General features: G+C 47.8%; 1 protein-coding gene across 8 annotated transcripts; it reads left to right on the top strand.

Moving 5' to 3' along the window:
- The first annotated feature begins 127 nt into the window (after positions 1–127).
- On the top strand, positions 128–23,324 carry LOC133346063 (NK-tumor recognition protein-like). Of its 8 annotated transcripts, none has more exons than XM_061557361.1 (18): positions 128–370; positions 1,742–1,816; positions 2,474–2,573; positions 2,701–2,775; positions 2,966–3,073; positions 4,238–4,282; positions 5,057–5,144; positions 7,647–7,676; positions 8,568–8,707; positions 8,857–9,082; positions 10,028–10,159; positions 11,819–11,906; positions 12,064–12,227; positions 12,632–16,186; positions 17,254–17,412; positions 18,625–18,690; positions 20,653–20,739; positions 22,005–23,324. In XM_061557361.1, the coding sequence occupies exons 3-18, from the start codon at positions 2,516–2,518 to the stop codon at positions 22,117–22,119; spliced, it is 5,136 nt and encodes a 1,711-aa protein (XP_061413345.1). In that variant the 5' UTR covers positions 128–370; positions 1,742–1,816; positions 2,474–2,515; the 3' UTR covers positions 22,120–23,324. The 8 variants fall into 8 exon arrangements, with proteins under 8 accessions (XP_061413345.1, XP_061413346.1, XP_061413347.1 ...); XM_061557363.1 differs by having other exon boundaries at positions 129–370; positions 17,254–17,379; XM_061557362.1 differs by lacking the exon at positions 1,742–1,816.
- Positions 23,325–25,106: the final 1,782 nt, after the last annotated feature.

The following is a 25,106-nucleotide window of genomic DNA, read 5'->3' as shown; positions in this document are numbered from 1 at the left end:
CACGTTTTTATCTCACTTCACAATAAGCAACTATTATATATTTTCAATATATAAATAAAACGGTAGGTGACGTCACACGCGTAGACGGCTTCCGGTGCCGCGCGATTTCCGGGGAGGGGTCAGAGAGGGGTCACCGCGGGGTCACGGCGGGGTCACGGCTCCACTCGCCCCTCCCCGTGGTCGTTGCGAGGCCATCACCGGGCCGCCTCGGACCGTGGCAAATTCGTCGTCGTCGGTCGATCGATCGACTGATCGATCCCTCGCTCGCTCCCGATAAACCGGCGGTGGTTGCCGTCAGCCAGCTCGGCTGTCTCGTCGTGAATTTGACGGATCGGCGGGGCGGGAAGGCGCGCCGAGTGTTCGGACGGAGGTAAAGAAAAAGGCGGCAGTGGTTTTGGGCCTTCACTTTTGTACAGTGGGGACGTGGGGGGCGGGTTTCGTCTTGTTGCTAAAACTCGGCACAGTTGTCCACTGCTGCTGTAACGAGGCAATGGACTCTTTAACCACCGGTCAGTGTCAGCCTGTCGTCCGTCTGGAAACGTTCTCACAATTCAATGTTTACCAGGGCCCGTGGAATCATGTGGGGAGCGGTGGTGTAGCGGTTAGCGCGCTGTGCTATGAACCTGGCGACCCGGGTTCGATTCCCGCTCACGGCCAACATCAGTGACGATTATCTGAACCGGTACCGGGCCTCCCCTAGGTCGACTCAGCCTCAAATGAGTACCTGGTGCGATGTGTAAACATTGCCACTGGGGAGACAAAGGCGGCCGGGCGTGGTGTTGGCCACCCACCCCCTCGTGTGCCGTGCCGGCCTTCATAGGTGCTCGCTAACAGCACTTGCCTCTGCAGTCTGTTAAGGCTATACGGGGGATCTTTGTGGAATAATGGTCTCCGGTTATAATTCACTGCGTATCTCTTGCAATTACCGGAAACGTCGCCTTTTATATAGCGCGTTAAAGCATCTGACGAATCTGTTGATTGTGTTGGGAGTCACTCCACAGTCACATGCCGGGGTCTCTGCAGACTGGCCCGCTTATCTTGTTGAATTGTAATTGTCTTCACTTTGAAGAGTTGATAGTTGATGATGGTGATGTGACTCGGCCATCCTGGGCATTGTTTTGTGTTAAAGAGCTTACGATTGAGGACCCTGATGCTTTACCAGATAAACAGTTTTGAATTCTAGTACGGCGTACCGTTTTCTTTACTGATAAATTAATGTTTACATGAGCTAATTGGATATGTGAAGGGAAATATGTTTACGATACTGAATTGGTGGAGGGCTCGGTTCATTATTGGGAGTGAACTTTGCACAGAACGTTTCATAGTTGCAAAACGTGTTTTTGGGAAGAAAAAAATGCATATTTAATTTCACTACCCTTTATTACATAAGAAAAGATGCACTATACAATGCCCTTTCATCCTTATACATGTCTTACAGAAAGGCTTTTGTCGTGGAAAAATGTATCTTAAAGTAGTCAAACTTTTTGAAAGTAAATAAATTTTTTCACACAATAATTTAAGAAAAATATCTTCCAAATCTATACAGTCAAAGTTTGTGGGGAATTACACCCTTTACATAATGTATGTATTATTTTGAAGAAAAACTGCATTTGCCTTGAAGCTCCACAGACTGTGAACTGACCATCGTTTTTCAGCTATTGTCACTCGTTTCGCCACAGCTTGAAGTTCTTCATTTTGTAGAAAATACGTTTATTAAAGCTTCTCCATCCTTGTATTCTAGAGATACCACAGTGCTGCCAAAATACATCCTCGATGGACAGTTTCTGACAGTGGCCCCTTCAAGATTCACACATAGGTACGGGTTGTCATTCCGTCTTACTAAACACAACATTCCAAACGATCTTTTTTCTTTTGTACACACCATTTCACGCTATGCTTAAGGAGTATGTGGTCAAACTCTAAAGGACAGTGCAGCTGAGTTAATTCTAGCAGGGAGCAACTTGATTCACTTGTTTTTCTGTGAGTGCACATGGGAGTTGACTGCCATGCAGTCACTGCAAACTGAAAGCTTTCTGGGAGCACTGTTTTATTTTAAGCCACATTCTACTCTTGAATATCCCACATTTACAACTAAAATCGGAAATTATAATCGAGTCAAACCATTCTGTGGATTGGACAGCATCACGGTAAATGTTGCCACAATAATAGTCGAGTATGGCACTCGCTGGGCTCGCGGTGTTCTCACGGCTGACGCTTACCAACAGCTGGCCCCGTCTATTCGTGGCCTGACCTGCCGTTAGAGAATGCGTACACATGAACAAGACCCTTACTTCCCCTTCACTGTCAGAGATAACTTCCTGCTATCGATTCTGTTGCCTGTGTTTAGTCCAAGTGCGTGCGCACAGATGTTAAGTCGTGAAATCTTCTGTGCGCAAAGTGTTTTTATTATGCTGATGTTGCTTATTCATTAGTGCCATCCCGTAAAGGATATTTTTTTTTTCTGGAAGTTTAGGACGTCGAGTGTCTTTGGCGGTTGTGACGCACATGGTCAGTCATGGGTGTGAAGCAAAGACCAAGGTGCTTTTTTGACATCGCCATCAACAGAATCCCTGGTAAGCGCACCCTACTCAGAACAATATCACTGCATTTCGGTGTCAACCAGTTGCATAGGGGTCCTCTGTTATTTCTTTCTCTGAAAAACATATTAAACATCTGCGGTTTGCTTTGTGCCACCAACAGCTGGGAGGATCGTGTTTGAGCTGTTCTTTGACGTTTGCCCAAAGACTTGTGAAAACTTCCGATGTCTATGCACAGGTAATGATAGTTACATCCTTTGCATAGCAGTGAGAATAACTGCCACCCTTAAGTTACATTCCTGATGATGCTGTGACAAATCACTACTTTTGTTCATGTTCTTGCGGTCATAAGTCATAAAAAAAATTTCAGTTGTACATTTAATTCTCAACATTTTTTGTCATTAAAAAAGTGCAAATTATTCCTTCAGGTGAAAGAGGAATTGGGAAAATTACTCGGAAACCCTTGCATTTTCGAAGCACCTCATTTCACCGCATCGTCAAGAACTTCATGGTGCAGGGTGGCGACTTCAGCGAGGGTGAGTTTTCTTGGAGGGGTGTTCTTTGTTTTAAGTGGGCATATTGTCATCTTGCATTCGTTCATCATCAGCAGAAATGTATCCACTGCTAGATGAAGGCCTCACTAAGCTGTGGCTCTATCTCATGGTCCTGTTATGTGACAATCCATCTAGCACTTGCACACAAGCGGAGTTCATCTCTCAATCTCTGAGGTGGATCTCCTCTCAGGCAAATTTCCTCCTTTACTGCCACTCTTTCCTTAGTCTCAACCACAGAAATCTTCCGTTCTAGCAACGTGTCCTGCCCAAGCCCACATTTCTTAAGCCAATATGTCTCTAATTTGTGTATCTACCGTAATGTGCTGCCATCTCTGTCTCTCTGCAAATTCAAACATGCATATCTCATGCTTCTTTGCACATTTTTTTACTTTTCCATTGTCATTGTCCACGTTGCCGATCTATTAGTCATTGGCTACATTAACACCATTAATACAGATATATTCCTGTATTTTATTTCAATTTTGGTTTCAACATCATAGTCATCATTAGACTAAAAATCAATTGTAATCTCTTCACGATCTAGGCGGAACACTTTCCAACATGTTTTGCTATCGAGCAATGTCGTTCACATGACAGTGAAACTTGAATCCCTTTGTAAATTAAGTGAAAGACCTCATTTCATGTGATGAGGTTTTTGTGCAGTCATTGCTGACCATAGTGAGACCATAAACTGACGATACCTGATAACCCAGTTTAACCACAGGTTGGCTGAATCTGGATATGAAACCAAGATCTTATCAGTGCTGGCTTGGTACCCTAATTCTTGAGTCGTCCAACCACCAATCTGCCTATGACCAAATCACCCGAATTGCACCCCAACTCATTAGATTGTCAAAGCTAATTACCAATGACTGTTGTTCATAATAGGTGCTACAACTGGTGGGCAAGAGAGGGCAGTGCATCAAAACACATTTTTGTACCGCGTTTTTATGCGCCCACATCTATGCTCTGCCTCGAACCCACATTGACGAGCGTTGGTGTTTGGTAAAATAGCTCCCAATCCTTGCAGGGGGTGGGGATGCATTCATTCAGCAGTGGATTAACAAATGGCTGTACATGTACAGTACAATTAGAATGTTTTAAGAAAATGTATTTGGATTGCCATAACTCTGCCATTGTCTGCAGGTAATGGGAGAGGTGGCGAATCAATTTACGGCGGTTTCTTTGAAGGTGAGTTTGCCTTGCTCCGTTACAGCTGCTGGCTGCAATTGACACTGTCAAAACATCTCCTATCCTCACTTATGCACACAACACATGCGCTAGCGTAAATGAAATTGATGGATGTTAGTATTGGTCGGTGCATATCCTCAGCTGTGTGTTTAATATCTGGTGCGTGCGCACAGTCTAAAGGCCATTACCAGCGATGGTAGCTTTTGTGTTAGGTGGAAACTTCTTAGCACCTCTGACATCTGTCTGCCTGTTTCACCTGAACACTCTTAACTTATTGTTTTATTTATAGACCGATGTTCTTTGCATTCCACAAGGTGAGTACAGCACATAACAAAAAACTGTGTTCTCCAAAAAATGATGTTTGAACAAGAGGTAGGTTTAAACATGTTCAACATTAACTAGGTCATCTGCCTGGCAACTTCTTATGATGCGAAAAATACCAAATTAACACTTGTGAGTGCCATTTTTGTCTTAAGGCTTAAACGTTTACAGTACGTTTAATAGAGTCTCTTGAAATATTGGATCGACGAGTTTTTATTAGCGCGCTTGCTATGTCGATGACCTTTGTTAGAATAAATTAATTGTGAAATGTTTCCATTAAAAAATGTCAATACTTTAAATTATGGAAAAGAAGGATAGACCTATCTGTAACCTAATTAAGAAATGGAAAATGATTGTAGTAATGGACAGAATTGCATTACTATTTCTTTTTTAAACATGTCAGGGCTCAGTCGACTTGTTTTTTTTTACACAATCACGTTTATTTTGGCACAGATGAAAATTTTCAACTGAAGCATGACCAGGAGTTTCTGCTGTCCATGGCGAACAGGGGCAAGGACACCAATGGCTCCCAGTTCTTCATGTGAGTGGTGTATGTGGCTCGTGGCCATGTGGCCACACCCAGCGTGTGGGCCTGGTGCCATCCCGCTAGTCGTTGGCCTCGGCACTGTGCAACTAACTGACTGGTCAGCTGGCTGGCTGGCTCATTAGTTAGCTAGCCTGATGGCTAGTCGATTGGCGGGTTGGAGCGTTTGATCACTAGCTGGCTGGCCCATTAATTGATTCGCTGGATGGCTCCTTAGTTCACTAGCTGGCTGACCTTTTCGTTAATTGGTTGGCTCGCTGGCTGATTGACTTTTCTGTCAGCTGGCTGTCCAGCCGGATGGTTCCTGTTATTATATAGTGAAGTTGGTAATTTTAAAGGTGTTTCTTTTGTGTGTCTTTTCTGTTCATGAACTGATGATTATTACACGCTTCAATAATTGTTCTGTTATGGTTTCCTTGGCTTAAACAGATGCAAGGTTTGAGTAAAATGAGATGGTGGCAAACATTAGGATCCAGACATGTATGTTATGTACCAACTATTCATTTTTCTTCCACTGATATCTTGCTTTACTAACAGTTGTCTTCTATCGTGTAGATCCAACCGTGTTGCTTTACACCATTCCCAGGGCCTTGAACTGTATACCAGTAACCAGTGGGCAAATTTGCCTACAAGTGTGTGTCTTTGTTCAGCGATGGTGCAGTAGTTCACACATTGCACGGCAAACCCGGAGATCTGGGTTTAGTTCCTGGCCATGGGTAGATAACACTAGTGACAAGTGGTATCTGAACCTGTACTGGGCCTCCCCTTAGCTTTTACTTTAGTGGGGGGAAGGGTGTTAAACAGAACTAGGGAGACAAAGACTGCTGGGCATGGTTCTGGCCACACCACCTCAAGTGTATATGGCTTACCTCAGTATGAGCTCACGGCTGTTTGAGGTTGTAAATCTTTTTTTATTTCATGGAGTTGTGATCCTGAATAGTGACATTTGCGCAGCAGGCGGCAGTGAATTTTGAAATACCTGTTATATACCCACCTGTGCCTGGTAAATATATACCAGATACACTTTCTTTTATAGATTTTTAGTTGCTTTGCTCATTTATAAATCGGTTCACACAAAAGTGTGGGCCCCTGGAATTGGAATTTGATAAGCTGTGGAGTAAATTAGTTTGTGCATTACTGGGTGGTGTTCCTCTGAAACTCCACAGCGTGAAAGAGAAACATGCCAGCTCTGTCTTGATTTGAAGCTTTCGTGACTGCAGGAATCCATAGTTTTTGGTTCTTTCGGTAAAGTCACGTAGGTATAAAATAAAATAAATCGCGACGTTTCAGGCGCAACACAAGCGTCCATCAGGTGGGAAAGCTTGTGTTGCGCCCGAAACGTCGTGATTTATTTTATTTTATTTCATACCTACGTGACTTTACCAAAAGAACCAAAGAGTATGCCAGCTCTGGTTTCTCAGCTTCCTGCTGTCAAAGTTAGAATGGTATGTTGGCTTAATCTGAGAAAGGGACAGCTTTCCAAAAAAATCACATCAACTCGTTTTTCGAAGAGCTGGAATGTGCCATTACAAGCTGTGGGGGTTGAGTTGGAGCCAAGACTCTGTTAAGTTTTGAATTTCTGTCAGGAATTGTACCTTACGATTGCTGTACTTGAATATGTGTGCAAATGTTTACATTACATTAACACTTTTTTTCTGGTGTTAAAATTTCTCTCTTGCCATTTTTGTGTAAAATTTGCAGAATCATTGTTACCCCCTCTGCTATCAAGGTAATGTACAGGACTTCACACCGATCCGATGCAGTTTCCTCTCAGTTCCAGACATTGAAATTCCATTTTCCTCTGTGACCCTCTTAATCAGTAGCAAATGTCACAGCTGAGATGCGCCCCTTGAGCCCTTGCTCGTGGCTGGCATGCCTTCCACTCCCGCGTCGCTGCATTGGCTGCATTTCCTCCGATATCCGCACTTTTAAAAAATTGTTTTCAGCAGTTAATGTACTGCGTCATCTTCATTACACAACTGTGCACTAATGCGTTACAGATTTATTTAAACTGGCAATGGATTTCGCATTTTCGGACGTCACTCAGTAGCCACGGTGGCAATGTAGCCTGCAAAAAATAAATCCAATGGAGCGGTGAACCAGATGCGGCGTTGTGGACATGTGTTTTGGCGTGCGGCGTTAAAAGCTGTAATGCAGCACAGCGCGGAAACGGATGGCTTGTGTGAAGCAGGCAGGGGCGCTTTCCGCTCAACCTCGTATGTCGATTCCACCTGTAGATGACGGTCGCGGTCCAAATTGCGTTTTGTCTCGTGAGTTATCGGACACGTCTCCGCGTTTGTGCCGTGTGATGCTGGAGGCAAAAGCTCGGAGAGTTGATCTGTGCGTTTGTCTCCCTCTTTTTCTCCCCCTCCTTTCCACGTGCTCTGTGGCCACTCTCCATTCACACGCATGCACTGACACCCACACACCCTGCCTCGCCACCGCACGCGCGCACGTGTGCCCGTGTTGATCCGGTCTACGCTTGACTGACCACTGCAGCACCACCAAGCCGGCCCCTCACCTCGACGGGTCAGTGCGCTGCCACTTGCTCTATTTTGTACTGAAGCTTAGATGTTTTGGCCTTGTTCTTGACGCCAACCTATAAATACAGCAGTCACTTTTGTGTATGATCACCTGTTTACGAATGACCATTGGCATTTATGGAAAGTGCTCATGAAAAGTAAAAACACAAAACCTCACTACCTACGACCAAATCCTTAATTTAGCCAATCTCACAGGATATCGGAGAGGTTGAGCCTGCATAGTAATTAGGTGCGAGGCTAGTTAGGAATATTAGGTGTTGTAGTCTCGGCTGTGATGTGGCAAGTACATGCCAATACAATATTGGCTTTTGTGCGGAGCTTTGAGCATTAGAATCTTTAGTAATTATGGGACTATATAAATTAAAATATTTAATATTGTCTAGTAAAGTCTTGTCTTCTCACACGCCAAATACTAATTCATGTAATTGGCCAAATGTCCCAATGCAGGACAGTCTTAAAAATAGTCTTGAGACTCGGTGGTGCTTTCCCATTTATATAAATTACGTCATTATTTGTATCATGCTAAGACTGCAGGGTGTGGAACCGGGGCACGGTGGTTAGCGCATGACACTTGGATCCCAGCAAACTGAGCTTGATTCCTGGGCACAGCTAAATTCAGTGGCGAGTGATATCTAAAACTCTCCGTGGTCCCCATTCCCCCATAATCAACCGACACTGACTAGCATGGCGAAGTTTGGTTCACCCCCAAGGCCAGCATGTTGGAGACATCCAGCAGTGGATTGACAAAGGACTGTAAATTCTTATTCCTAATATGGGAGGGAGATCACTTTTCCTTATGCATTACGCGGGGGCATATGTTGTAGGTTCAGTAAACGGTCAACAGTCCGAAGACACGATCACTTTTTTTTCGCCGCAGAGAGCACGTCGTGTTCGGACGCGTCCTATCCGGCCAGGACCTCTTGAAGGAGATTGAGAACCAGAAGACGGACGCCAACAGCCTCCCGTACGCAGACATTCGCGTGGTGCATTGCGGAGAGGTCAACGAGCAGCTACGAGGTGCAGGTCACGTCGGTTACATGCTGGTCTGTCGTTTCGAGTCTCCTGGAAATTATATTCTTGAAAGATAACCTCGTGACGTCGGCACGTCCATCACCCGAGGTCCACCGGACATTGTGACTCAAACGCTCGCTACCGTGTGCCAACAGGCGAGAACGATGGGCTCCGTACGGGGAGCCGCGACCGCCACTCGTCCCGCTCGGCCTCGTCCCATTCGGACTCGGACAGCGAGGCCGAACGGGGGAGTGGCGTTGCGGGCGCGACTGGTGGGATGCGTAAACGCAAGGCGGTGGATGAGGACGTGGCCTCCAGGGGTGCAGCCTGCAAGCGCCCGAGGCCGGCGCACTGGGCGTCTCGGAGATCTTCCACCGGGAGGTGGGTGACGGCATCGATTGTGTCTGAGCTATCGCACATACGGTACTTGGTCGTCTCTCCCCTACTCCTCCCCGACATTTCTCTCTGTCCCAGCAGCACTAGTACAGTTCGCGCTCAATTATAAATGGGCATATTATCCAGATTGTCGATTGAATTAGCTCATTTGCACCGTTTACAAAAGCACTGATTTAATTATTGGCTGCTCGTCATTCGTTTTGCAGTCAATGCCCACGTGTCAACAAAAACATTGATATAAACATCACTGTCATGCTGAGAATGTACAGTAAACATGTCCTTATATAATATAGGCCAATTTTGTGAATTTTGTATAGAAGTGGAAATATTGCTAAGAGTAGTTTTTATGTTTTTTTATTTCAATCGTTCATGAAGAGGGTAAGTAAACCTTCATATCCATCCACAAATAAACACCTTTTTTACATAAGACAGTGATTAAAAGCGCAATATTCCCAGTACAGCGATAACAATTGTAAAACACACCACTCAAACAATTAAAGGACAGCTTTAGCAGTGGTGTAAAAACACATGCAACAACATTTGGAAAAAGGCGGTTGGCCAAAATGTTTGCTTATTTTTGTGCTGCAGGGCAGTGTTAACGGCGAAGTTGGGGAGTTTGAAACATCGTATTACATCAAAATACCCCCCAGAAAATAATCAGTTCTTCTAGATACATAGGCTTGGTATCCCGGCCTGTCCTACACAAATCTGAGAACAATAACTGAAAGTCAACTGCAGAATTACTGCACTGTAAACGGACTGGCTTTGGCCTTCATGGAAATAGTGGGGTTTTGTTAATGAAAACGGATATACAGGAGCACTCCACTCGTGTATTAACTCAGTATTTCTATACACTGTGTTCGTGGATGCAACACAGTGCAGCAGCCCCTGTCAATGATCCTCTTCGCCTGTCCGGTTCCGTTTGTGAAGCTCGTCGAGCCGCAGCTCCGACGAGGAGCTGTCGTCGCCGAGACGTCCACGCCGCACCGTGCAGCCTGACCTGATCCCCGCCGTGCCGCAGAATAGTTTCCTGCTGCGAGGGAACTCCAAGCCCAAGAGCAGGTAAGCGAGGCATGGGGGTCACCTAACCACCAACCCATCCACCTAACCACCCACCCAGGCACCTAACCACCAACCCATCCACCTAACCACCAACCCATCCACCTAACCACCCACCCATCCACCTAACCACCAACCCATCCACCTAACCACCAACCCATCCACCTAACCACCCACCCATCCACCTAACCACCAACCCATCCACCTAACCACCAACCCATCCACCTAACCACCCACCCATCCACCTAACCACCCACCCATCCACCTAACCACCAACCCCATCCACTTAACCACCCACCCATCCACCTAACCACCCACCCATCCACCTAACCACCCACCCAGCCACCTAACCACCCACCCATCCACCTAACACCCACCCAGCCACCTAACCACCCACCCATCCACCTAACACCACCCACCCAGCCACCTAACCACCCACCCATCCACCTAACCACCCACCCATCCACCTAACCACCAACCCATCCACCTAACCACCAACCCATCCACCTAACCACCCACCCATCCACCTAACCACCAACCCATCCACCTAACCACCCACCCATCCACCTAACCACCAACCCATCCACCTAACCACCCACCCAGGCATCTCCCCACCTACCCAGCCACCCACCTGGCCAACCACCTTCCCACACTCCATGAAAGCACGACACATAAATGCATGATAGAGGGCCAGAAATTGAAACATTTGGGCCCCAATTGTCCATATAGATATCCCTACGAAACTAACTTCCCTCAATTATAGCCAATCTGATCTAGAACTTATCTTCCATATGGTGGCCAGGTTGGGTAAATTTGTTGTATACAATGGTGATGTTTTTTTAGGTTGTGAAATCTTTTACAAATATATTTTTTAAAATGCATCTTTTTTTTTGATCCACTTTTGCAAATTGAGCAATTTTTGATTCATTTGGCCAGAAGTTTTGGTACTTCATAGCAAGAGCCCAACCATAAGAGCAGATAACAGCCCATGGAATGTAGAACTGTCCATCTTCAACCGAGGCAACATGGTTATTTTTACTGGTAGCTGCATTTTTTACATTCACACCTTTGTGATGTTAAACAGATGTTACTCGCCTTGTCACCCCCCACCGCAAATGAACACTTAACTCGAAGCTATATCCTAACATTGACGCAGCCACAACGTGCATTGCACAGCTCAGCTTAATCACATTGACACTATTATGTAGAAGGTGTGGCAAGACAGATATTGCCTAGTGATTTGGTGGGAAATCTTTATACCCAGTTTTGTAAGAATACTAATGTAATGTATTTACCTGCAAACCCTCACGTTACTTTTTAAGGAGGTTTCTGCTTTGGGATGTTGGGCAAATTTCATTTATGAGTGTTGCATAGAGGAAGAAACCAGAGTACCCTGTGAAAAACCACACATAGGTGGGGATAACACTCAAAGGTTTGAACAGACAGTTCACAAACCCAGTTGTTGTACTGGTATTTTTGTATCAATTCACAGCCCAATGGGTTTGAGAGATTCACAGATCTGAGCATGATCTACCAATCATTACCTCTCAAAGTGCTGGACCATGGGCATGCATCACCTGCACACCCATGATCACCTGTAATGCCTTGCACCACTGTGCGATTCACTGTCGTGATGGTTAACGTACCATGACCTCTCCTTAGTGACGCCCTGCCGGGCCGGGGCAAGCCCACCCAACACCAGCCGGCCGTTTCCAAGTCGGGCCGCAAGATCAAGGGGAGGGGCACTATGGTGAGTGATCGCCGGGTCAACATTCCTCTCCAGACAATCTCGTCAGTGTCGTGCCTTAAGACTGTGGAGGTAGTGCCCGCGGCCCCTGACAGTGTTGTGTATCCCTGCGCGTGCGTAGCATTGCCACGGTCCCTGACGCTGCCCTCTCTGTGCTTAGCGTTATCGCACGCCCTCGGGCTCCCGCTCGGAGTCGGAGGCCGTCGCTGGCGAGGTGGAGAGTTGGCGCAGCGAGACCCCCCCGCACTGGAGGGAGGAGATGAACAAGACAAGGAACACGGCACCAGCACAGAGCAGCCAGGGCCGCTGGGCTAAGGGTGACAAGTATGTGGTGGCTGCTGGCACTTGGCACTTGGCACTGCTCGTTATGGAGTCTTGTGTGCTACTCGGTGTATGGATGATCAAGTGAGGTGTCAAAGTTTGTCATCGGCATGCATCAAAGTTTCTCATCGGCAGTGTGGTGGTGTATGGTGGTGCAGCATGGTAACACTACGTTGCTCTGTGTGGTCGTGGTGGTATCTTGTAGCAATGTTCTGTAGTGGAAGCCCAGTGTGACAGTGGAGATGGTGTGTGTCTGGTGGTGTTGTGCAGGGGAAGTGATACTGTGTGGTGGTTTATAGTGTTGTGCGTGTTGGTGGCGTTGTTATGAAGCTGTGAGCTTTCACAGTGATGTAGCTGTGATGGACATGAGGGTGGACATGAGTGACTCTCTTGTCGCGTGCGCTCAGGCTGGCAGAGTACGAGCGCAAGGACGAGCACCGCTCCCCATCTCCCTGGTCGCACGATGGCTATGTGGAGGAGCGCGGCCAGCCAGAGCACAAGAAGAAAAAGACCAAAAAGGCAAAACACAAGAAGAAAAAAAAACACAAGAAGGATTCTGAGAAAGAAAAATCTCCAGCAAAATCCATCGAGCCACCCTCCTCGCAGTCCAGTCTGAGGTCCGATTCCGTTGACAACCGGAAAAAGACTTCACAGCCCCTTCTCCAAACCCCAACAGATTCCAAGGTTTTAAAGAAATCCAGCGACGCCACCGGTAAAACACTCTCGGATCGGTCACGAGATGTCTCGAGTTCAAGGTCACGCTCCACGTCTTTATCACCTTCTTCACGTTCGAGTTCGCAGTCGAGCTCCCGGCTGTGGTCTCGCAGGAGAAGCTACTCCACGTCACGCTCCATTTCCCGCTCGCCGTCCCGCTCACAATCCTCCACCAGACCCCGCCGCTTCCACTCGAGCCGCGGACGTTTCGCCAGGGCTCACCGCGGGTCACGCTCCAGCACGGGGTCGCGCTCGTACTCCAGGTCGAGGTCAAGGTCGCGCCGGCGGTCCTACTCGCGGAGGCGGTCGTGCGGGCGATCTTACTCTCCCCGCGGCCATTCCTCCTACTCCTCGCGCTCTCGCTCAGGTTCACGGGCCAGGGTGGCCCCCTCCACAGCACGGCCAGCTGCTCCCCAAAACCCCGTCGCTGTCAAAGCAGCCGAGATTGCCAGGGTGCTGGCGCCCGTGCTGGTGCCGACGGATGAGCCTGCGGCACCTCTGCCCCCCATGAGTGACAGCCCTCCGCCCTCGCGTTGGAAGCCGGGGCAAAAGCCTTGGAAGCCTTCTTACCTCAACACCAAAGAGTCTCGTGGCAGTGCCGGGACTTTCCCTTCCGTTGTCTGGCACCCTCCGCAGGCTGTCGAGGGCGACAAGCAGACGGCGCCGCAAGCGCCGCAGAAGCAGAGCGTCGCCTTGGAGTCGGAGATTGAACTGGATGGACAGGTGCTGATAGAGGAAGCGCAGGGCATGGAAGGGAAGCACAGTCCTGCGAGGGTGAAGACCGCATCCAGGTCGCAGACGAGATCACGCTCCTCTTCCGTTTCCATGTGCAAGGAGCTCCACATCTCGTCACGCTCCAGGACGAGGTCCCCATCGCGGTCGGACGCGCGTGCCAGCTCCAGGTCTCCGTCTCACTCGTGGTCCCCTGACTACAAAGCCCACTCTCTGTCCAGCTCTACGTCCTCCTCAGACTCCAGGCGTGCGGCTGTACGAGCCGAGCCCACGGAGCCGCAGCGGCCTGCAGTAAGTGGTGCCAAGGAACCTCCCCTGTCCGAAGGGGAGCTCTCACGCTTGTCAAGCCGGCCATCCGACGTGGACTCCGCCTCCAGTGGGGTGGCGTGCCTCAAGCGCAGGAAGAAGCCGAAAGGCCTGAGGAAGAAAAAGAGCAAGAAGAAGAGGTCCCACCGCAAGAAGCAACAAAAGGCAACGAACGAGAGGGAGGGCAGTTCTGCGAGCGCAGATTCAGGCCAAGCTGAATTGTGCCCCTCCCGTTCCAATGGCGACAAGAATACCCGGGCGCGCCCCGCCCCAAGGCCTGTGGGCAACACCGAGAAGGGCAGAGCACATGACAGTCATTCGAAAAAAGATGGCGACAAAAAGAAGAGGAAGAAAAAAGTGGCAGAAAAACCGAAGGGAACGTTTCACTGGCAGCCACCTCTCGAGTACGGGGAGGAAGAGGAGGAAGAAGTGGAAGAATCGCGTGGTGACAGTCTGGTCACAGCAGCTGGCACCAGTGACAAACAGGGTCGAGGAGAGGGCAGAGCTGATGACATGGTGACCGAACAAGTCTCTCGTGGTGCTGATAGCGGTGGTGGTGTAGTTGGAGTGGTGGCGGCGGCAGCGGCGGCGGTGGTAGTGGCCCATCTTGAGGCTCTGAGCAGCACGGACGTGCGCGTTGAAAGTGGAGGTGGCATCCCACCGAGAGTAGTCGGTGCAGTTGCCCCTGTAGAAGAGACTGCTGAGATTACTAAAGAGAAACGCTCAGCGTTGACACCTCCTATTGACGAATCTATTGAGGAGTTTGAGAAACTTGAAAACATGAATGGCGCAAGTGCAGACCCGGATAAGTGTGCTCATCAACTGGAGGCAGCGGATGAGCTCACGGAGTTGAATGTAGCCATGCCAGATGAGGTAGGGCCCATGGACGTGTCACCTTTGAAGGACATTACAGAGCACACCACGGACACCTGTGTTAGAATGTCCGCAGAGAACGTACCAGCCAAGACCTCCGACCCACACGAAAGTGTCTCCCTGTGCACCAAGACGACACCTGAGCCCGGTTGTGAGCTTGCTGGTGAAGGCTCGTCAGCACGCGCAATTACACCAGACGCAGAGGGAGCCGGAGAGTGCGCGAGCAGTCTGTGTGTGGACTCGCGCAGGGGACACAGAGATGCAAGAGACACTCCACGCGAATCTGTCACAGAGCAGCCGAAAACGGTGACGGCCGCCAACGTGGGTGCAGCAGCGAAGACGGAGGAGCGACAAGCAGAAGCAGCAGACAGGGTGGACGAGAGAGAGGAGGATGCGATGAGCCTGGATGAGGATGTGTCGTTGTCAGTGGTGGAGGTTCACGTACCTGCCCTCCAGGTGGAGGGTATCAATCTGGAGCCAGATACTCCTTCACCTGCAGTGTATGTCATCAGTGACGCCGTCCCAGAGACGAGGGCAGTGGCGTCCACCATTTTATCGGACAAGTGGAAGCCTGTGAAGGAAACCCAAGCGGTCTTCTCTGTCGCCACTGCCAAGGCGGAGAGGGCAAACCGAAAGACGCGTGCCGGCATTGGCGCGGGCGGAAAAGCCGTGCTCAGCGGAATGGTTTCTGTCGGCAATCTGAAATGGAAACCTGTGGAGGGACCAAAGATTTACATATCGCCCAAAGTGGCGGTGACCAACTTGCCCGCCAATTCAGCCAGTGCTGGCGTGAAGGAGGAACCTGAAACTCGATCGGACAAAGTGGTCGGCGTGGGTGGGCAGCCCCCCCGAGTGGGTGTGAAGCCAGTGCCGGGCAGTGGAGCCGCGGCACCCACCCGGGAGAAAGCGTCCACAAGGGAATCCTCGCGGAAAGACTCGTTGAAAGTTCTCGACATGATCAAGAAGAAAGCGGTGAAGCCAGGCTCGCTCTTCGACGAGCTCAGCAAGACGATGAAGCAACGGCGACATCAGCGACCGCGAGCCAAGTCGAGCGACGGCTCCAGCGACGAGGAAGACAACGATTATAACGACGATGACGACGGTGGCGGCGGCGGAGGAAGCGGCGGTGACAGTGTCGGCGGTAGAAGTGGCAAGAGGGATGGCAGGAAGCGGCGGAGCAGCAGGCGGAGCTCGAGGCGGCGCCAACGACGGCCGGGGCAGAACAGCGGCAGTCGTGAGAGTTCCAGGAGTCGCAGGGCGTCGCGCTCCAGCCGCTCCAGCAGCTCCGAGTCGCGCTCTCGCAGCCGATCGCGCAGCCGCTCCAGATCCTCGCACGGGTAATGAACCGGCCGTGGGGGAAACGATCGCACGTAAAACCAGTGGATGGTGTAGTGAGGTGCTCCCCCCCTCCACTGGTGGCTCTGAGCCAGTCTTGCAAAATCCACATTCACAAAGCGGTTCTAATTTGATTATTCCCAGAAGGATAATGGACTGAGTTGACCCGTAGCCAGGCTTTTTATTCACATTTCCAATTTGGGAATTCAGCACTATAACCACAGAATTAGGGAGCATACGTAGAGCGGTTACTTAAAAGTACACACAGTTAACTGTTGATTAATCACACTACTGTAATCGGTGGGGATAATTAGGTTTCTCAGTTAATAGAGCAATAATAAGAATTCTATTGGCCATCGAGAAGAAAGAGAAGGTATACTGGTGAGAGAGGAGTGAGTTGGTCGACCTGAGTGAGAGCAGGGACTTGGCTAGGTCCACTAACACACATCAACATACACCCACATCAAATCTTACATGAATACATTATACATTTTCATTGTTTTTCCCACACTGTAATTGCGGCTCTTGAAATATTTAGTTTTTTTACCAAATTCGAACAAGATTGTCTCTTGGTTACCGACCGCTGACCTATAGTCTAGATTTATACCTCTATAAATTAACACAACTGAATATAGAATTGTACCACTGGAGTATCCAAATATTCACCTCATCATAGATACCAGTCTAGATTCAATTATATATCGCAATATATTTATAAACTTGACAAAGACCCATTGTTAATACACTGCTGCATGAAGGCCTCGCCATGCCATGTTCGTTATGGGGGTTGTTTATCAATACTTGACATTGCTGGTTCAGACATCACCACTGATATTAGCCGTAGCTGGGATTCAAACTCAGGATATGCAGGTTCATAGCGCAGAGCATTTGTCACTGTACCACGAAGGAGTCTATGCATTCACACCGCTATAGATTCACACTGTAGATTTTACATGCACATTCTATGCTGAAGATTGTTTTTTGTATCAGATTGTGACCCCCGTATAGAGCCAGTTCATGGACTTGGGCAGGAACGAATTGTTGAATTGTCGCTCCCGGCGTGGTGCAGGTCGGGTCGACGCCACGTGGGCAGCAGCCGAAGACGCGTGCGGGGACGCAGCCGGAGGAGTTGGAGCCACGCTCGCTCGTGGAGAAGCTTATCCAGCTCTGACCGCAGCTACCGGCGCCGCAGGAGGTTAAGTGGGAGGGGTCCGTTCAGGTGGAGAAAGTGGGTAGTAGGATCTTGGAGTGTGGTAATAATATGCTTTCCAGGTATAATTGTCCACTCAGCTACTTCTTGTTGCTTCGTGAAGCTGCAGACCTTTGTGACCCCTTTATCAGCCATCGCTGATCAGCAAACGAGCAATAAACGGTGGCTAGGACGCAATACGGACTGTTGCGGTTACACGCTGTACTTGTTGTGGGGGTGTCAGGAGATTTAATTTTCCTGACATTTAATGCACAGTTTGCCACCTTTGTAAAAAAAGTTAAGGTTTTTGTTATACAATGTTCAGTTTGACTACTGTCCAAGGGTGTTAGCTAATTTTTTTTCTTTCCATAGACGAAGCAGATTCAATGTGGGTCAAACAGTCTTGTAGTGTGCGTCAAAACGCGTCCAAAGCGATTTGTGGCAATTGTAACTGTTCATGGGTAGATTTAATTATTTAGCCCCTGCGACTATACTATACTTTGCTGCCATCTGACCCTCGACGATGAGCTATAGAACCCAGAGTGTGGGCCCAACGTCAGTGCTGCTGGTGGCGGCAGTGAGACCAGGATTCGTAAAGTTGGTCCTCGCAGAATTCGGTCCACTGCTTGGATCCCGCACCTCCGATTAGCATCGGTGGCCATGTACGGTGCGAAATAATTTCAACATGCTTAGACTAGCTTCCGAAGGGGGACCCTGGTATTGATAAGGAGCGCGACGTGAATGTAGATACATTACCCCCCAAAACGGATAAATGTGTCTATGTTGTGTGTCTCTCTCTGCTTGTGTGTTTGTGTTGTCTCTCTCTGCTTGTGTGTCTGTCTGTGTGTCTCCGTGTCTGTGTTTTGTTTCTCTCTAAAATTTTGTTCTACCTGATGACAGTTGCTTGTGCTGCAATCGAAACGTCGGACTCTATTATTTAATTTATTTTCTTTCTCCGTGACTTTACCGAAAGAACCAAAGGGATACCTAGTTCTTGAAAAAAAAATGTTTAAGCTTGCATGGTGGCTTGTAATTCACCATTTTTGAGGTGTGGGTTAAAGGATTATGTTGAGATTTGTGCAACTCTCAAACTTTGCTGGCATATGAGTGTCCAGGAGATGGCAGGACAGCAAGCAGATCCTTGACCTGTCTGTACAGAGGATCTTTTGCGTGTTCTCCATTATGCGAGTGGCGGGTTTTCCCCTCGGTACTTCGGTTTCCTCCAACGCGCGCGTGTCGCTGTCCCCGCAGGTCGTACAGCCGCCACTCGAGGTCACGGTCTCGCAGCCGCTCCCACAGCCGCCGCAGCCATTCGAGGTATCGAGTTCTCGCTAAAACTCGCTCGTCAATTACCGGCACCACAGCACCACAAGCAGCAGCCGCCACCACACCAGAGTGACAACATTCACCGAATGCACTGGCAGCACCCACATCAACATAGCACGAATGCCAGCATGGAAATTGGAAAACGCTGTCACCACACTTGCAAGCACTCACAGCACCGCACGGCATGCTCATGAGCTGCACCGCGCCAATGTGACCTGTTAACTCAAAGCCATTGTTGGTAAACTGGGGCTTGAACACCTTTAAAAGAGCCCCATGAATTGATCTGGCCCTGTAGTGATGTCCCACGGCCCATGTGCATTGCTGTCATGTCCACAGTGCACATTGTGATCCAACATAGTCGTTACTTTGGTCTTGTAAACACAAAGCCCTGTGCGCTCTGCATATTTAAGTAATGTAGCTTGTGCACGCACTGTTCCGATAATTTGTGTAGACAAACAACATTGCACTCTGCTCTTACCAAGAGCGAGTGGTTGTGCCGTTGCATTATGAGTAAAGAGAATGGGAAGGGTCACCCATGCCAGTTATATCTCCAGGTTCATGAATGTTGAAGCTTGATATCACTCTCAAGCTCGGCTTGAGCAGAAATGATTTTTGGCCCAAACCACCTGAAGACAGTACCTGACATTTATGAGGTTCTGGTGATGATTATCATATTGGTGGCGATGAATGAGAGGTTGATGAAGTTGGTAATAGAGGGAATGCTGATGATGATGAAAGTGTTGAAGATGGTGATGAGGATGGTGATATCTACATGGCAGCGTTGGCATGGTGGCTAGTAGGCATGGCCATGATGATTGCTCATTACGATAATTATACATGTATAGAATCACGCGTGTGACATTGCCTATTTAATATTCATCGAAATTATTAGTGTTACATTTATGCCAATGAAATGAACAATGCTTTACTAATTAGATGAAATTTTATTTAAACAATACAAGTGAGGTGGTAAAAACGAGAATTGATAAATATCTTCATCTAGTGCAGTGGTTATTAACCTTTGCTGCAGCCTTGTACCTCTTTGGTTCTCAATCATAAACAAATTATAATGTTATTATATACATAGGTTTGATGAAACAAAGTAGTTGTATTCTAGAGTTGAAGTTTTCGTGACTGCAAGGGTCCATACTCTTTGGTTTTTTCGGTCAAGTCACGTAGGTAAAAAAGAAAATAATTAAATTAAATCACGCCGTTTCGGAGAGAACACAGGTGGAACCGTCACAGCAAAATTACTGTATATAAAAAAAACTTGCCCGTGCTTAATTTGTGTTTTGATGAATTACCATCTAAATAAATCTGGCATGTATCGCACCCCCAGGGGGTGCGTGCACCCCAGGTTAAAAAAACACTAATCTAGTGGTTAGTATAGTCACTACATTCCCAATCAGCAGGATCTACCTCCACCCACACTCGTGGTCATGGCCCCCAAATACTCTTCTCATTTTGAGATACCCCTTCATGCTCCATGTCAGGTTTAGCACAAAAAGACGACACAAAACGCAAATAATTCTTAACTTTTAGATCAGCACCTACAATGTGTCCCAAGTTGTTCTGCACGAGTTGGAAGCTTCAGGAATGAGGAAAACACTTTCAAAATTAGAGGCACGCTATTATTGCTCTGTAGTGACATGGCTGTAACATTACTCCCATATATTTAAATTAATTGGTGGAGTGATGTTCCAGGATTCTGCCAATGTAGACACTTTTACTGTAACTTTGAAGTGTTTTTTTCCCAGTAACAAAGCTTTCAACCTTTGTAGATCAGTCTAGCACACATAATATTAGTATGTAGCTACAAGGTAAGAGCTGCTTGAGCAAATGCTCCTGTCGTTCAGTATTTGGGAGCCTTTGTCTTTGCCCCCCCCCGCGCCCCTGGTCACGTGCTTGTGCGCGTGTGCACCGTCATGACTGACTCGCACCATCTCTCCCCAGGCGCTCCTACTCCTCCCGCGGCAGCTACCGCAGCACGAGCCGGGGTCGCGGCCGCCGCAGCTCAACCTCCGACAGCGACAGGTCACGGTGCGTGATGGCACGACGCATTCCTCCACACGCGCTTCCACATCACACACTGATAGCAGAGCAACTTTTGAACTCGCTCAGCCGATCGTCAATACTGTCTGCAGTGTGTCTGCGTGTGTGTGTGTGTTCATCGGGGAGCGGTAGTGTAGCGGTTTGCGTGCTGCGCTACAAACCTGGCGACCCGGGTTTGATTCCTGCTCAGGGCCAACATCAGTGACGATTATCTGAACCGGCCCTGGGCCTCCCCTCGGTCGACTCAGCCTCAAAGGAGTATCTGGTGTGATGTATAAACATCGCCAGTAGGGCGACAAAGGCGGCCGGGCGTGGTGTTGGCCACCCACCCCCTCGTGTGCCGTGCCGGCCTTTATAGGTGCTCGCTAACAGCACTTGCCCCTACAGTCTGTTAAGGCTATACGGGGATCTTTGTCTTTGTTCATCGGAGCTGTGGCACAGCGGTTAGCGTGCTGCACTGCACACCGGTGACCCGAATTCGATTCCCACTCACGGCCAACATCAGTGACAATTTTCTGAACTGGTTTTGGGCCTCCTCTAGGTCGACTCGGCCTCAAATGAGTACCTATTGCAGTGTGTAAACATCGCGTGGTGCTGGCCACCCACCACCTTGTTTGCCGTGCCTGCCTTCATAGGTGCTCGCTAATAGCACTTGACCCTACAGTCTGTTCAAGCTATACAGGGGATTTTTGTCTTTGCTCATGGGTACACGAGTTTGTGGGTGGGTGAGGATTTATGTGAGTGGCTGTGTGTGAATGCAAGTGTGTGTGTTTGAATCTGTATCCGTGGCTATGTGTGTATGTTTGTGCATGTGAGTAGCTGTTATGGCATTTTTTGAGTGGGTGTATGTGGGTATGGTAGTGTTTGTACTTGTGTGTTGAAAGAGGTCATGCAGTGGTTGTTGCACTGCACTACAAACCCAACGACCAAAGTTCACTGGCCGCTTCAATCATTCGCTTTCAGCATTTCAAATATTCACCAGGATACTCTCGAAACCATCCACTGGCTCCATTCACCAACCTCAACATGAATATATAGACATTGCCAGTCTACTCCTCAGCATACAGTGGAAGAAGATGAACAGCACTTCCCCCAACAGTTTGTAATGCTGAACAGATGCGATCTTTGCGTAGACGCATGGATGTTTGGTGATGTGAGGCTCTGAGGGTCTATGGGGAAGCGATCTCCACCCCAATCCGCTGTACCGTGCTCTGCGATGAGGTCTCGCTGTTAACCTGTGCCTCTCGTTCCAGAAGGAGCAGGACCCGCTCACGCTCCCGTTCTCGCCGGACATCGTCGCGTTCGTCCAGCGGCAGCGGACACGGCTCCTACAGCGGCAGCGCCAGTGCGAGTAGCCGCTACAGCTAGGACGAGCGCGGAGTCAGAGGAGCTGGAGGGTTTTAGCGGGTGCCGTTTGGGTTCCGTGTGGGAGAGGGAAAATATACTCCGGGCGAAACCGTGCCTACACCGCAGCTGGTGTGTAAAGTCAACGGGAACTACATCCTTGAGAGTTGCACCACACCGTGGGGGTCGCACTGCGGCGCTTGTGCCACCAGGTTAGATGCACAACAAGCAGGTGTCCGCCACAAGTAACGTACATCGCGAGAGACTGAGCACTGCACCCTGGCTGCGACGATCTTGCGCCGTGCCCTATGCAGTCGCACCACTCCTTGCGGACATTCACACAACACTCTGGGCACAATTACGCCACACCTTTGACAACCACTTGCTCGCGATACCCTGCGGACAGCCACATCACACGATGGGTGGAATGCATTAGCCTGCGCGCTGGAGTCGCACTCGAACCAACGACTCACGGCGCAATGATATCCATGCAGTGATGATGCTGCTGTGATGAGAAAAGTTGGATCACACGTCAAAGCTCTCCTTTCAGTAACAATGAGGGCAGTAGAGGTAAAGGGAAAGTGTCTTGATGTTTTTTTTTTATAAATGCTGAAACAATATTAACATCTTGTAAAATTCAAGGCACTGCAAATGATTGGTGGTGGTGGTGGTGTGTAAAGGGTGAGAAGCAACAAAGTGATTTTACAACTCGAGGAAATGTTTCAAGAATTGTAATTTTATAGCAGCCAAGTTCATTACTTTGTCACAAAGTAACAATTATCACGGGGGGAAAAACTCACGGGGTTTGCTTCTCCACCTTGTTCCTGCGTTTCATAAAAGCCTCAAGTTCTAAACGTCAACGCCGCTTCAATGCTGCAGACAAGGTCACTTTCCCTGCCCGATTCGATGCCAGTGCAAGCGTTAATCATGCACGTGACTTGATTTGTTTCGACCCAGTCTCAATGCCAACCGTGGAACGCTGCATCATGCGCCGTCATTCCACGGCTAGTTTATGAGGCTGCTGATGTTCTGAATGTATTGCTAGACTCGGTGAGCAAAAAAAAAGTGAGACCAGTGTAAAATCTTGTTTCCTTTGCAGGTGATGTTGGCCAACATTGTAAAATGCCAATGTAGATCAACATTACTTAATTTGGAGCTTTCGTGACTGCAGGAATTACTCTTTGGTTCTTTCGGTAAAGTCAAGTATAAAAAGAAAATAATAAATTAAATACTAGCATACGATGTTTCGATTGCAACACAAGCAATCATCATCAGGTATAAATGAAATAGAAACACAAATCTAGTATACAAGTCTGTTGTATTACATTACATTTCTAAGTATACTAGATTTGTGTTTCTATTTCATTTATACCTGATGATGATTGCTTGTGTTGCAATCGAAACATCGTATGCTAGTATTTAATTTATTATTTTCTTTTTATACTTGACTTTACCGAAAGAACCAAAGAGTAATTCCTGCAGTCACGAAAGCTCCAAATTAAGTATAGATCAACATTGTCAAATGCCAATATAGGCGAGGCAAGAATAGGTTAAAAAATTTTTGCAGCGGTCATGCCAAGTCTTGTCTGACAGCTATAGTTTAATGTCATTAAGATTGGGAGTAGTAGCCGTGGACTGAAGTGTGGTGAATATAGGCACACTGACAGTACATTACGGTGATATAATTATTCTTGTAATCTGTTACTTGATAAAAAACAACTTTGTATTCACACTAATAACACAACTGAATTTATTGCATCTAGCACACAATATATTGTATGTACATACACGTATGTACTGTATGTTACGGATAGCTGGCCTATTGGGCCCAGAACAACTTGAGTCTTTTAAATTTGAGAATAGTTTCCAGTGTGTGTTAATTCTGTTGGGTGTACTGTACTTTGTTGTAAATTCACCAACACCCTCAGCAGAAACCTCGTTTTCCTCTTTTGAGTGTTATCCCTGCATATGCTTGGCATTTCTCCAGCTCCTCTGGTTTCTTCAATGTCTGGCTTTTTCATACTCAGTGAAAGAGTTAGACTTTCCTAGCAGGCTTCCTAAAAAGTAATTTTTGACTGGGTGAAGACTTTACTGGGTAAATATTAATTATTACTGAGCATCCAACACCATCTCCTTACGGTGGGATGATAGGAGGTACTTTTCTAGCTGAATCTTGTCACATTCTGATATTTGTAAACGTACTCGTGCTTTGTTTCCCACAAACGGAAACATACATTTGGTTTCTGGAGAGTATATTTTTATCACTTGGAAAGTTAAATAGAGGCTAGCTGTGGGTGTGATGCACGCTTACGTTGATGCCTTTGGTGACACTGCGAGTAAGAACGTTCAACACTGCCCTTTGTAAAAAGTTTGAACAAAAAATCTACACAGAACATGAACCTTTTCGGCTGCTGTAAATAAATATGAACAATAATGGTGTTGGTTTGTGAAACTTTTTCTCTGTGGTGCTGCTATCATCACTTGCACACATTGCACAATCACAAAGGCAAAATGCAATTCAGTTGGAGTGTCAGTGGTCCCTTTCCTTAAAAAAAGTAGGCCCCCAAATGAATTTCAATTGCCCTTATTCGTATCATACGATTAAAGAAATGTCCATTCCGAACCCTGAAACTGGCAGTTTTAGCCGTGTTAAAGAACATCATAGGAAAATGATTTCACAGACTAATTCTCAAGTCACTTCAATGTGCCTCTATCCACAGCAGGGGGTTCCGCCTTTAATATACCACAAGTGTCGCATGTCAAAACATTAAAGTCTTACAACTAGAACTTTGCCAAATAAAGTGACGAACCAAATTCCAGTTTTTTTGTGAAATCAGTGACTGCACTGACAGTAACTGGCCACACTTGACAACCGATTTTGGTCACGGGTAGCTTTAACTTCAATCCAAACCAGAATCTTAACGGGGCCAGCTCGGTTTCCTGGGCCACCTCGGCGCTACTTTTCTTAAGAAAGTTCAAAATCCAGCAATGACCAACCCAGGCCACCCTCA

This window comes from Lethenteron reissneri, chromosome 23 (genome assembly GCF_015708825.2).
Source record: "Lethenteron reissneri isolate LAM-NWPU_2019-01 chromosome 23, ASM1570882v1, whole genome shotgun sequence".
Taxonomy (NCBI): Eukaryota; Metazoa; Chordata; class Hyperoartia; order Petromyzontiformes; family Petromyzontidae; genus Lethenteron; species Lethenteron reissneri.
The sequence above is the reverse complement of the archived record's forward strand: the minus strand, read 5'-3'. Positions and strand labels throughout refer to the sequence as shown.